Here is a 13,693-nt window from a genome sequence, read left to right on the forward strand (position 1 = left end):
GTATTATATATAGCAACCAATCACAGCGCAGCTTTCATGTTACCTCAGTGGTATAATATATAACAACGAATCGCAGCACAGCTTTCATGCAACCTCAGTAGTATAAGAAGTAGCCACCAATCACAGCGCAGCTTTCATGTTACCTCAGCAGTATAATATATAACAACCAATCACAGCACAGCTTTCATGTTACCTCAGCAGTATAAAAAATAGCAACCAATCACAGCACAGCTTTCATTTTACCTCAGCAGTATGATATATAGCAACCAATCACAGCACAGCTTTCATGTTACCTCAGCAGTATAAGAAATAGCAACCAATCACAGCACAGCTTTCATTTTACCTCAGCATTCTCAATATCCAGCAATTGTCTTGCAAAACATTCGGCGGATGCATCATTTTGTAGTTGAACACGCATCCCGTTGCTCGTAATGCCTTTTGCTTTCGTGCTTGAGATGGAAATCAAACGATCTTTGTCTGGGGGGCATAACTGTCGACGATGCTCGCACGCGCGCGACCTATCGTAGGATAGATGTACTATGCCTATAATCTTCCCAGGAGTGTACTCAACAACTTCCCAAAGTCTCATGGCGATCGGATGAATGGTGTAGTAATGCATAAAGGACAGACAGACAGACATACATTCATTTATATATATCAGGAAGTGAGAGAATTAGATTCCGTACGTAAAATTTGGACGCTAATTGTTTTTCGCATAGAATTGAATAATCGAGTTGGGACCCATTAGCGTTTCCTATTTATGACATATTCAATGCCCGTGCCAAATTTCAAGTTTCTATGTGAGAAAATTACATTCCGTACGTAAAATTTGGACGCTAATTCTTTGGTGCATAGAATTGAATAATTGAGTTGGGACCCATTAGTGTTTTCTATGTATGACATAATCAATGCTCGTGCCAAATTTCATGCTTCTACAACATCGGGAAGTGAGAGAATTAGTGGCAATGATGGAAATCGAACGATCTACGTAGGGGGGTCGTAACTGTCGACGACGCACGCACGCGCGCCATTTATCGTAGCATAAATGTACTATGCCTATAATCTTCCCGGGAGTGTACTCAACAACTTCCCAAAGTTTCATGGCGATTGGATGAATGGTGTAGTAGCGCATAAAGGACAAACAGACAGACATACATTCAATTTTATATATATAGATGTAGTATTCACTATGTAGAAATCACTGGTATTCACTATGTAGTATTCACTACATGCGGGGAAGATAAGGCAGGTTTTATCTTTCCTCGGCCGTACTATTAATGGGCGAGAAACCCGATAGTGAAAACGAAACCACTGAAATCCTTTTGAAATCAGTAGTTTGGTTTTGTCTCGTTATTTGGACGTGATTATTAGGGCATAACCGCGCTCGTCTTAATTCGCTCTGACTGCAAGAGGAGTTTTTCTTGTGAAACCATATGATTGTAGCAGAGTGCTGTACCACAATATAGTCTGAAGCCGCACACCCTCAGGGACCTGTCACATGGCTCACGAATATGCCACAGGACGCAGAGTTTGATGCGGGCTACCAGGCATGTTTTTAGGCATTTTCAATTCTGCATGAAGATCTGCTGGTTGTTTGTAAATTTTGGCGCTGAATTTAGCGTGACTTGTAGTGCGTGGTGCAGCCCGTTCAATGGAAAGGCTCCCCCTGTGTGCTGCAATACGGGCTCCGTCAGTGCTGTAGGAAGGTATTTGCCTGGAACTGTGGAATATCTTCATATATATGGCATCAGATGGAACTTGCCATGACTATTCCTAACCGCTTCATACAGAATCTGCGCTTTGGTGTTTTGTGGGATACAAGTAGAAGCTAACAAGTAACCATTGTTTGATGGTCGCGGCTCTGTGTGATGTCACACAGAAACTATTTTGACATTTTCTGTTCTGTTCTAATTGTATACTAACGTCTTGGTAAAAGGTTTTGTCTTTGAAGGGGTTAATGGATGTAATTGCATTAACGATGTAGCATTCATTTAAAACACATGTAGGCTCTAGTCACATGGCTTTATCTTCAGCACATGTGCTAAGACTGTCCATGCACAGTGCTCATAATGGCGAGCAGCACAAGTGGGCAGAGCAGTGGTGATGCTATGGTAAGCAGCACTGAGGGTCACCAACTGATGAAGGTTTTATTGCCTGGGCTCCAATCTGCAAGGTGGTCTGTCTGTATGTATCATGTATCTGCTCTGCTTCTCCTTGAAGGGCTTCAAACATGAATTGTAACTGGCCTTAAACATGCATGTAAAACTGGAATTGTTGTGAAGCCTTGGCTGCCACTATCTGCCTGTATGGCTGTGGTGTGGTGGTCTGCTTGTTGGTGCAGCTTTACAGGGGCTTCAGAATTCCTGGTTTCTGATGTGAGAAAACATGCTGTAATTGCATAGATTGTTTATCTGGTGCTTAAGTGCCCAAGGATGGGCTGTTTGTAAGGGGTAAGACTGTGTGGGTGAGTGCCGCGGCCCCATCGTTGTATGGTCTCTGTTTTTGCTTGCATGGGGCTGTGATGTAGAAAGGTCAGGTGACCAATGACTGACACCTCACCGATGAGGTTGCAGCCCCCTTCAGCTGATCAGCAGGGGTAATGGGAGGTGTGGGTATACAATGATGGCTGTTAATGTCCTATGGTGTTTGGGCTGCAGGCGAGCCTTATGACTCTCGTCTTCCATGGGGTGTGTGGTTTTGTCTTGACACTTCTCTAATAGTGCAGCAATGTTGGGTCTGAACTCTGCATCTTATGGTGATGTGCCTCCTGATGGTGAGTCTGCTGCTGGGAAGACTATATCTTCAAGGTGTGTTCTCTCTTCTTCCCCTCTCCCCGCTTTAACTTACTACGAGACCTTCTGGAACCTGCTCCACTAAATCTTGAGGTGTAGAAACTACAAGGGTTAAACATAACGGACTGCAGACTTTGGTGCAGACCTGCACCAATGTGTGAAGGCACAATAAATGCACTGCATGAAACGTATGCCAGCCCCCCCTTCCAGAGTTCAGCTAGCCTAACTTTGTACATTGTGCTGCAGTGTGGATGCCGCCTAGAAGTGGATGACCTGCAGGTGCAAGGCCCATCCAAAGTATTGGGCACCACACACTGAGGGCTTCAATCCTGTGGTTTTATGATTGCTTTTCAGTTGGTCCAGTACTGGTTGGCCAAATGGCATTATAGGAAAGTTTTGTGAATTTTAAAATACAATGTCCTCAGGGGTCTGTGCTTGATAGGATGCGCCCCCCCCCCCAAATACTACCAACACCCCACACAGGAGGTGATGTGCAGAGTGCTGGACTCAGATAATGGCACCATACAAGACCCAATTACTGTCATACCATAACTGCTACAATTAGCACTACATAGTGCAATATACTAACATAATGGGTACAATATTACCCCATACTATGCCCATATAGCAGTAAACACCGGCTCTACACTGATACTCGCCAGACACACAAGTGATTACAGTACTGTTATACGGTGATCACAGGTGATGTACTCTGACTGGTGAGTCACGTTCTTCCTTTGCCAGGCTGCCATGCTGACTTCTCCTGGCCATGACTTCCCTCTGCAGAACTTGACACCAGACCTCTTTTGGCTCCTCACTTTTACACTCCTTACATTATCCACATATCTATGCAATCTTCCCATCTGCGTTGTCCTAAAAGCTAGTAATGCTAACCACTGTCCTGTGTAGGCCCTGCACAGAAAGGGCTGCTTTTAATGCACCTCACACAGTAAATGTACTGCATCTTATGTTCCCACTCAGTAATAACTGTTTTTTTTCCCCATTCAGTAATAATTCCCCTTTTATGCCCCTAGTCTATAATTGTGCTTACTTCATGGCCTTGGTCTTAATAGTGCACCTTTATGCCCCCAACCCTTAAAGAGAGCCTGTAATGTCCCCATAGCACTATAAACTAAGTGGATGTGACAGGGAGTGGGGTGATGTATCTTGTCGTCAACGACCCCCTGGTTCCTGTGGTGCTGACTGCTGGAGATTGTGCGCAACACTGTCAAAGTGCCCTGGGTAATCTTTAGCGGTGGGCACAGCAGGGAGCTGCTTAGTATAACAAACACATGACCGGCCCCTGTCACATCCACTAATGGCACTAGAACTTAGTTTATGTAATACGGGTTGATGTTGAACTTGTATACTTTTGCCACTTATTGTACTTTCAGTTCCAGAATGCGTTCTAGAGGAAGAATTCCTTTGAGCAAATATATAAAGTTTAGATAACTGATGAACATGATGAAAAAAATAGCATTTTTACAAAGCTGCTAAACAAATTGTAGCTGAACTATAATGAAGGGGGACCAATTCTATGACTTTATGTAGATGGCATATTTCCCATTAGCCTAGCAATATTTTGGTCTGACTGGGTTTGAAAGCAAAGCTCTTTGAATAGTAATGTTCTCCCTCCTATTTTTGAAGCAACCCAATGATGGCATCAGGAATGTGTGTGCTGAAGATGCAAAGGTAAACCACTGGGCTTTATATCCACCTCTACAATGTGCAATACTTTATGGTGCTTGTAAGGGTGTGCAGCGCTGCAACAAATGGCCACATGTCTCATGAATGGGGCTCTGGGGCAGGGTGACCATCTGGCGCAGGACAAGTGTCTGCTTCCTCAGGGGTGGGGTTACATTAGCCTAAATCTTTCCTGCTGTGCGATCTTAAACTTTCCTGTTTCTGACAAACTTTATCTTTACCAAGGAAATGAATGAAGGCACAGGAGAAGCGGCCCCAGAGGTAGATAATTATCATGTAGGATTATAATTGTAAACTATAATTGCAAAACCCATGTATTCTAGCTGCTCACAAAGAACTGCACTTGTAGACTATCCCGTTACAATAGGCATTAGTAATCTTACATGTTGTACTATCTGATGGCTGTTGAAAATTAGGAATGGATCCCAATGCATTAGGCTGCCTGTCCACAGGCGTACTGATATCCCGCAGTGGATCGCCGCTGGGGAGCAGGAGACAGGTGACGGTTCTCCGCGCTGAGCCTATATGACAGATGGGCTCACCACGGCAAATCGCAGCATGCTGCAACTTGCCGCGAGCAGAGAATCACTTGGATTCTCTGCTTGTGGACAGGGGAGCTGCACTTTCCATAGCAACGCTATGGAAAGCACTCACTGAGTTCCCCGTGGCTGGATTATTGCTGTGGGTAACGCAATGAAAATTCGCCAGTGGACAGGCAGCCTTAGGCTAGCTTCTATTGACCCTAATGGCATTTCCTGCTGCCAATGCTCACATGCAGAATTCTACTAGAAAAAATTCATGGCATATTCTATTTCACCGTGGATTTCCGCAGCAGGAGGTCTCCACTAATGTTTTAATGGAGACTGTAGAAATCCGTGGCAGAACTCCGTGACACTCTGGGCATGAGCCCTAAGTAGTATGAGACTTACCTGGCCTATAGCTCTTCAGGTAGTTCGCTGCAGCATATCTCTGCAACAAGACACAGGCAGAGCTCTGCTGATTTGCAGTCGGACAAATGGTGTCATAAGGCATGGGGCTGACCACAATTGGCAGAGCTCTGTCTGTGTTTTATGGTGGGATGTAGTAGCACTCTTCTTGATGGCTGCTGAAATGCTTGATCGTCCTGTCAATGTTATTACATGTTACAGATGCCACAAGAATAGTGACTTCATAGATAATCCTCTAACACCACCAATAACTGATGGATGCAATGAAGGCTATTAGTTCAGTCTACTACATGAAGTCCTATAGATAATTGGAATCTGCTATTGAGTGGTGTCTGCCCTTGCATGCTGGGCCCCTGGGTAACTGCAAGTTGTATATATGGTATCTCTGCCCCCAAGCCACAAGCTTTCATTGTATGTTTTCACGTTTGTCTCCTATAGGTCAAGAGTCTCACACATGTTCAGAATTCTGGATGGCTCAAGTTGCTCCTTTCAAGAATTTTTTGCATCTGGCCTCTCAAATATGTGGTAAAAAAGCTACTTTAAAGTGAAGCTGTCCTAAGATGTGTAGTTATAGCTTTAATCTTGTGCTAATTTCTTAGTATGTATCACTGTCTACAACCCTGCCACCCTAGTCTGCAGAGTACAGTTTACTATGGCGCTCAGTGTAGAGGTTGTACGCTGTGAGCTCTGGGGGTTCTGCAAGCAGACAGTTCTATAACTCGTCTCAGATCTGCAGCGCTAGTTCAGAGAACCTAAATGCCAGCAATGAAATGTAGAAGTTTGAGCCTAGTTAATTAAAACTGCGTGAGTCTGTACATTTACTTGGAATGCCATGTGGGATATGATTTGTATAACGTGCTATTCTTTTTATTAGCTTAAGATTCTTAAGATGCTTGCTGGCCTTCCACAAGAGGTGGAGAACATGGCATGTGCTGATCAAATATCCCCAAGGAAACGACGCTTCGTGAGCGGCAAGAAGAGGCTAGGACGCTTGGCCAGGCTCATTCTTTTTATTGCTCCCAACAAAATGCAGGGTGCGTTGGGCTACCGCACTGTAGAAGACATCGGGAAAACCTCTACTGATGGTAAGCTATGACTGCACTTGTAAAACCTCTGCGCCGGCGATGGTGAGATGTGCAGTAAATGATATTGCTGCTTGCAGACATCAACAAGTCTCCTCTAAAGCCATGTGGAAAAGGCAGCAAACGAAAACAGGATGACTTGGACATTGAAGAACAGCACAGCTGGGTAACATTCTTGACTGAAGATCTTCCAGATGAAGATGAAGATGGTGATGCTACTTATGAGGTACAAGTTGTTCCTTTTGTCTAATACTTTGGATATAGAAACAGCCTTTTCTTTTCTATCAATAACATAGAAATAGGTTGTAAAGTGCACTTGGCTATCGCTTAAAGGGGTTGTCCCGTGAGAGCAAGTGGGGTTATACACTTCTGTATGGCCATATTAATGCACTTTGTAATATACATTGTGCATTAAATATTGGCCATACAGAAGTTATACACTTACTCCTCCGGTGCTGGCGTCCCTGTCTCCATGGCGTCGACTAAAGTTGCCTTCTGCTGGGATTAGACTCGCTTGCGCTGTCTGCTTTCTTCTGTCTGGCTCTGGTGTGCTCGCATGTGCAGAAGACCTCTGCAGCACGAGCACGCCGGAGCCGGACAGAAGAGACAGCACAAGCGAGTCTAATCCCGGCAGAAGGCAGCTTTAGTCGGCGCCATGGAGACGGGGACGCCAGCACCGGAGGAGTAAGTGTATAACTTCTGTATGGCCAATATTTAATGCACGATGTATATTACAAAGTGCATTAATATGGTCATACAGAAGTGCTTAACACCACTTGCTCTCACGGGACAACCCCTTTAACTTTACACCAATTAAACCTATAGTCACCAAGGATGAACAAACTGAAATGACTAACGTAAGACCTAACACTGAGAAGTTAGTAGTGAAGCCCACAAGGATTAAAACCCAAGCAGATCACAATACAGATAGTTCTTGCGTCTCAGTCATAACGAGCCACTGGAGGATGGAAATGCTCCTCCATAGAGGACAGGAACGTCTTAGCAGGCTGAAGTAGTACACTTTGTACCAGACACCCTAGCCGCCCAGAGGAGCAGATCTGGCAGTTGGGCTGAGTTCACATTTGCACTTTATTTATTTTCTTTATGGCTACTGCTTTACAAAAGAAACTAAACAAATGAGCAAAATGCTCTCTGACCACGGTGCGTCTTATCTTCCCATTCTCACATCTCCTGTCCTCCGGGCATGCTCGGGGATGAAGCCTAATACCGGATGGAAAAAACATAACGGATTGCTATTTTTCTGACTGCTATGTAACCTAATGGATACACTTTTGTGTCCAGTTCAAAAGAAAAAAAGGCCCTGAGGTCTATTTTTGTTGCAGTGTATGGGGGGAGAAACACAGAAGGTAAACTGAGCAAAGCATTAAAAGTGAAGGTCTTCTGTTTCAATTTATTATGGGCTCACTACTCTAGAAGACTGGTTTGTGTGGCACCAGAGCTGGTTCCCTCCATGCCAAAGGTAGATAGTAGACTACACCATAGGGGAGATTGCTAACCAGACAGTATAGTCTCCAGCCCTGTGTCTTCCATTACGCAGAGGCACTACACTCCATGCTCTTTGCCCTGAAGGAAACCAAAAGGTCATCGACTCGCATCCTCACTGTGCTGTCTTGGCTTCCTTCTACATGTGGGTTTTCCCAATCATGGAGGATCTGCATGTGGCCCCACAGCTTGGCCATGGAAGTCTGCTATGACTTCTGGCTACAGACTCTGCATCAGATTTCAATGAACAAACCCTAAATGGCGCTTGTACTCTATGTTCCTGTTTTCCAGCCCAGTAATTCTGAGTCGGATAGTGAAGAAAATAAGTCCAAGAATGACACTGAAAGTGATCTGGAAGTAGAAGAGCGAGACGGCATCGTGATGCTGAAAGAGAGCGTACAGGTGAGGTGCCTCCATATTGCTTCCTTATGGGGTTTGACTCCTGCTTGTAGATGACTTGTCACATCTCATGTCTGAGTTTCCTTACGTTCTTGCAGGCTTTCTACTTCACTGCTGCCAGTAGGGCTTGCTGGCTGTCATTCTTGTGATCAGACTGAGTAATGACTGTTTCTGTGCAAAATATGTATAAAAGAATCCAAGTAACAAGTGTCCTTAATGATGTTCACTGATGAAAATAACTTTCCACTCCTGGACTAGCCTTGGCCCTTGTCTTGTCAGCACTGCATCTAGCTCCTGCTCACTGCCTGTACTCCAACCAACAGGAAGTTTCCAGATGGCTTTCCTACGCTCACCACACCTCTTCCTGTGACATCTCTGCACCTTTCCTTCAAAATATCACCGACTGTCTCTAAAGCTAAACCTCTGAAAAACTGACCTACTGGTATTTTTGCCCTCTACTAACAAACCTCATTCTGACATCTCCATTTCAGAGTGGCGCTACAATAACTCCTAGACAGCATGCCCACTGCCTTGGGGTCATATTCGATGCCAATCTCCTTTACCTCCTACATCTAATCTCTGGATTCTTGTGATGTCCTTGAGATGCAGCTGACATGTTTGGGCCAATCTTCTCACAGTGGACACGCTAAAAATGCTTGTTGCCCTCATCCACTCTTGGCTCGATTACTGCAACTCATTGCTGATCAGCCTCCCCTGCAGCAGACTCTACCCTCTCCAATCCATCCTGAATCATGCTCCTCTTCCTGTCCAGCCGTTACTTGGATGCCTCTGCCCTGTGCCAGTCACTGCACTGGCTGCCCATTAAATACAGAATTCAATTTAAACTCACTACCTTCATCCATAAAGCCCTTCAAAGACACCCTACATTGCCTCCCTCATCTCAATCCAAGGCCAGGCTCTTGGCTCTGCTAACGAAGCTAGACTGCGTGACCCTCGATTCGAACTTCTCATTCCTGCCTCCAAGACTTCTCCAGAAATCACAGGGGCAGAGGGAACTACTTTATAAAGCCCTAATCACATAAGAACCCTAAAATCTTTATTGATATACGTTAATGTTGGGCTTAAAAAAATCCACAATTTGTGAGGACAAGACACATGTGCTCTTCCTTTGCACAATATTACAAAAAGGTGGTTCAAACGGAGTTCAAATGACTTCAGATGTACATTATATCAAAAACTTTTTTTAAATAAATGTATATCTCCATAAGAACCTCCCACAGAAGGTAGATAAAAATAGGAGATTGGAGGGTCTCCAGTATCTAATTTCAAGCCTAGGAAATCTATGGGGTATTGACTGTCGCAGTTCAGTACTGGTATAGTATGTTAGTCGAATACTTATTCCCCCTCTAGGTTAATTTACTGGATAGACTACCTCTACTCCTATGGAGCTATTCGCCTATGTAGGCAAACAGGTTATGCCCCTGAGGGCTGGAGGCTATACCACTTTCTATCTACATTCAGCCTATTGGGGTATTGTCCCCTTCTCGTCGTTGCTTAGCTCAGTGTGCACTAATCTGGTCATACTAATTGGCCTAGGTCTTGGCTAGATGTAATATCAAGTAGATTAGACCCTGTTCTGTTGTCTAGTAACAGGGTATGCAGGTCTAGTCTAAGATTAACCGTTTCCTTATTGGTTTGGAGAGAGCTTTAGATGGGAGTGTATGCAGGAAACGTAATGCGCTCTAAATGTATATCAGAAATGTATATCAGAATTGAACACTAACTTCCACTGCACTCTGAAACATCTACCCATGCGCAAGATATAAGACGTGCGAAGCAACTTTTTGGACGCTAAAACATATGTCCATTATCAATTAGTCACTTATGGCTCTATCTAGGAGTAGGGAGACATATATCAGATCTCCACCCTAATGTCTACGAGTGGGTACCAACACACTAGACCCCCTCCTGGTCATTCCTGAAACCTCTGACTACCTGGTTCTTGAAAAGTTGTAGGTCCAACTGAAATGCATTGAACCACAAGTATCTTCTTTTGGGAATTATACTTTCCATGTATTCATTTTTACCAGTAGATCTCTATTTCTGGGACTACTGTCTGTTCTACTACATTGACATCAACACTATTCTGACATCAAAAAAATGTTAGGGCATAACCTGTTTGCCTACATAGGCTAATGGCTCCATAGGAGTAGAGGTAGTCTATCTTGTAAATTAACCTAGAGGGGGAATAAGTATTCGACTAACATACTATACCAGTACTGAACTGCGACAGTCAATAGCCCATAAATTTCCTAGGCTCGAAATTGGATACTGGAGACCCTCCGATCTCCTATTTTTATCTACCTTCTATGGGAGGTTCTTACGGAGATAATATATGTATAAAAATCAGTTTTTGATGTACATCTGAAATGATAATTTGAACTCCATTTTGAACCACCTTTTCAAAATGTGCAAAGGAAGAGCACACGTGTCTTGTCTGTTTGTGTATGTCTTGTCCTCACAAATTGTGGATTTTTTCTAAGCCCAACGTTTTTAACATATATCAATAAAGATTATATTAGGGTTCTTCTGTGATCAAGACTTCTCCAGAGCAGCACCAGTCCTCTAGAACACGCTACCAAAGGCTATCTGGGCAATCCATGACTCACAAAACTTCAGGCATGCTCTAAAAACACACTTCTTCAGGGAAGCATACTGCATTCCCTTAACAAACCCCTCTGTACTCTGCCTGATAACATGATCCCTGACCGATTGACTGCAATCCCTGCTAGCCATGATCAACCACCCCTGCAGTCATACAGATTCTGCCGTGTCACAGATAAAAATGTCTGACCATTTGTTTACATGTATAGCATCCCTCACTTTCTACCTTGCCATACCGTGGATATCTCCAGCCCCTTTTCCTTCTGTATCACCCCATTACTAAAGATTGATAATGTTCTACACTTCATAGGAGAATAGAGAATGCAACGAAGAGCAACCATGTGCATCAGAAGGCAAAGCACCAAACCCAGATGAGGAGCTGGGGCACCTGGCATCCACAGGTGAGAATCTTTAGTCTGAAACTTGATAACAGTTGTAGTGTTATCTGCCCCAGCCACAGCTCTTCTTGCAATGTCTGCAGGCAACACATGCACACTGCTCACTTACCCCACTGTCTGCTGTAGAGGACTTCTCTAGAGTTGACCTTCCAAGGCACTCATACTTCCAGTACCTGTCAGCAGACGGCTCCTTGCCTCTAATCTCTCTTCCCTTACAAAGCTTGCATGACTTTCAGTGATGGAAGTCTGTTGCTGAATGACTCGCAATACCTCACCTGAGAAAGTTTGTGTCCAAGACCTTCAAACACAATCCACCTGCCATCTACTGGAAGTTAGGAGCCCCCATTCACAACCTAGTTGGCCAACATGGGCTATTTCTCATATGTATGGGAGGCCGTCTAAGGTCAGTTTCTGGTGTCTTCTACAACATCTAGTTGGTGACGTCTTGAACCTTCCTTCCCATAGTATGCCATCAATGCTAAATTAGGAGGGAAATCACTGCCACATTTGTACATCTAGTAATGGGCTTACTGCATCACCTCCTAAATGTAATGTTCTGATTCATTTCAAAGTGTGTGTTTGTGTGTGTGTGTGTGTGTGTGTGTGTGTGTCATTACTATCGTGAGCTAATATAGTTGTTCTTCTAGCAACAGATTAATTTCTTCCTTGGACCTGAAACAACCACACCTTCTGGCCCTTGTTCTACATCAAGACCTGCCAATTATAAGCCTACAGCGTTTCTCATAATAAAACCTTTTTTCAATGAGCATGTTTTCTGTCCTGACTGCACAAAGTGATGTATTTGTTTACATGGTGGCTCAGTTTTCTTGTGGATTTTCCCTCAAAAAAGAGAAAAAAAAGCAATGTGGATGTATGGCCAGACTTCGCCCTTCCAATAGGTAAATCCATGCAGAATTCCCAACAATGAATTGTTATGCTTCTTGGTAATCTGGGTGTTGCACACTACACCATGTGTTCCCATTGGAAGTAAAAGGATGCAGATGCTACATTAAAGGGGTGGTCTCGCGAAACCAAGTGGGGTTATACACTTCCGTATGGCCATATTAATGCACTTTGTAATATACATCGTGCATTAAATATGAGCCATACAGAAGTTATTCCACTTACCTGCTCCGTTGCTAGCGTCCTCGTCTCCATGGTTCCGTCTAAATTCGCCGGCAGCTTGCTTTTTTAGACGCGCTTGCGCAGTCCGGTCTTCTCCATTCAGCACGAGCCGCTTCAGTGTGCTCCCCGCTACAGCTCTTCTGCGCATGCGCAGACGAGCTGTCACTGCTCGGGAGCGCGCTGGAGCGGCCATTCTGTACCTTCCTCTGTTAGAGGAAGGTGCAGAAACTGGAGCTGCCCAGCGGAGAAGCCCAGCCCAGCAGCCCCGAGAAGCGTCCCAGGTAAGTGATGGGTCGGGGGGGGCTGCCGCTGCGCCGGGGGAACTAGCGCTGCGCCGGGGGGGGGGGGGGGGGGCTGTCGCTGCGCCGGGGGGGCTGCCGCTGTGATGGGGGAACTAGCGCTAGGCCGGGGGGGGGGCTGCCGATGTGATGGGGGAACTAGCGCTAGGCTGGGGGGGGCTGCCGATGTGGTGGGGGAACTAGCGCTAGGCCGGGGGGGCTGTCGCTGGGGGGGGGGCTGCGCCGGTTACCTTCTGCCTGGCGGTGGGTGACTGGTCGGCGGCTGCGGGGCGTCCGGTTGCCATGGAGACACAGCTGGCAGCGTCTCGGGAGCGCGCACGTCAGGCTGCAGCGAGCGACGGGGAAAGAGCCGGTGGCCATCTTGGGGAAACTTTTATAAGTTGCTGAAACGCTGGAACGGTAAGTAGAAACCAGCTAGGAAAGTAATTTACAGGGGTAATTAGTAATGTATGTTTAATTAGGGGGGCTCGGCAAAAAAAAAAATGACTGCTTCCTCGAGACATCTCCTTTAACTCTGTAGCAAAAACTCTGCTTCCCCTGTGGGTATTTCACAGCAAAGTGGAGACTTCCTCCAACTTGTGAGCTTTGGGCAACTGCACAGCCAGGCTCACATGACTGTATGCATCAAATAGTTAGAAAAAGGAATGGCTCAGGTGCTTAATAGGGTAAAGTGCAGACAAATCTAGAAAATGCACTTACTATTGTAGGAGGTTTCTCTCTCAGAGACCACCCAGGAGGAAATTTCCAGCTAAAAAGGAATCCCTTTATCCAAAGAGTTCAACTATGAGGAATATTAAAAGAAGTCTCCTAACAGGACAT

The 13,693-nt window shown here is 45.0% G+C and overlaps 1 protein-coding gene across 1 annotated transcript; it reads left to right on the plus strand.

The window, feature by feature from the left end:
- The first annotated feature begins 2,014 nt into the window (after window positions 1-2,014).
- On the plus strand, window positions 2,015-12,179 carry LOC136628569 (uncharacterized). Its single transcript, XM_066604573.1, has 9 exons — window positions 2,015-2,111; window positions 4,440-4,484; window positions 4,722-4,757; window positions 5,882-5,968; window positions 6,318-6,528; window positions 6,606-6,751; window positions 8,320-8,430; window positions 11,363-11,453; window positions 12,098-12,179. The coding sequence occupies exons 1-9, from the start codon at window positions 2,070-2,072 to the stop codon at window positions 12,106-12,108; spliced, it is 780 nt and encodes a 259-aa protein (XP_066460670.1). The 5' UTR covers window positions 2,015-2,069; the 3' UTR covers window positions 12,109-12,179.
- Window positions 12,180-13,693: the final 1,514 nt, after the last annotated feature.

Source organism: Eleutherodactylus coqui, chromosome 5 (assembly GCF_035609145.1).
Source record: "Eleutherodactylus coqui strain aEleCoq1 chromosome 5, aEleCoq1.hap1, whole genome shotgun sequence".
In the NCBI taxonomy this organism is placed as follows: Eukaryota; Metazoa; Chordata; class Amphibia; order Anura; family Eleutherodactylidae; genus Eleutherodactylus; species Eleutherodactylus coqui.

Bases quoted from the DNA above. Each gene is read 5' to 3' on its own strand.
- LOC136628569 (XM_066604573.1), top strand. From the start codon at position 2,070: ATGGCGAGCAGCACAAGTGGGCAGAGCAGTGGTGATGCTATG. The intron at 4,758-5,881 runs GTAGATAATTAT...TGTCTCCTATAG, and splicing joins CAGGAGAAGCGGCCCCAGAG to GTCAAGAGTCTCACACATGT. The intron at 8,431-11,362 runs GTGAGGTGCCTC...TACACTTCATAG, and splicing joins TGCTGAAAGAGAGCGTACAG to GAGAATAGAGAATGCAACGA.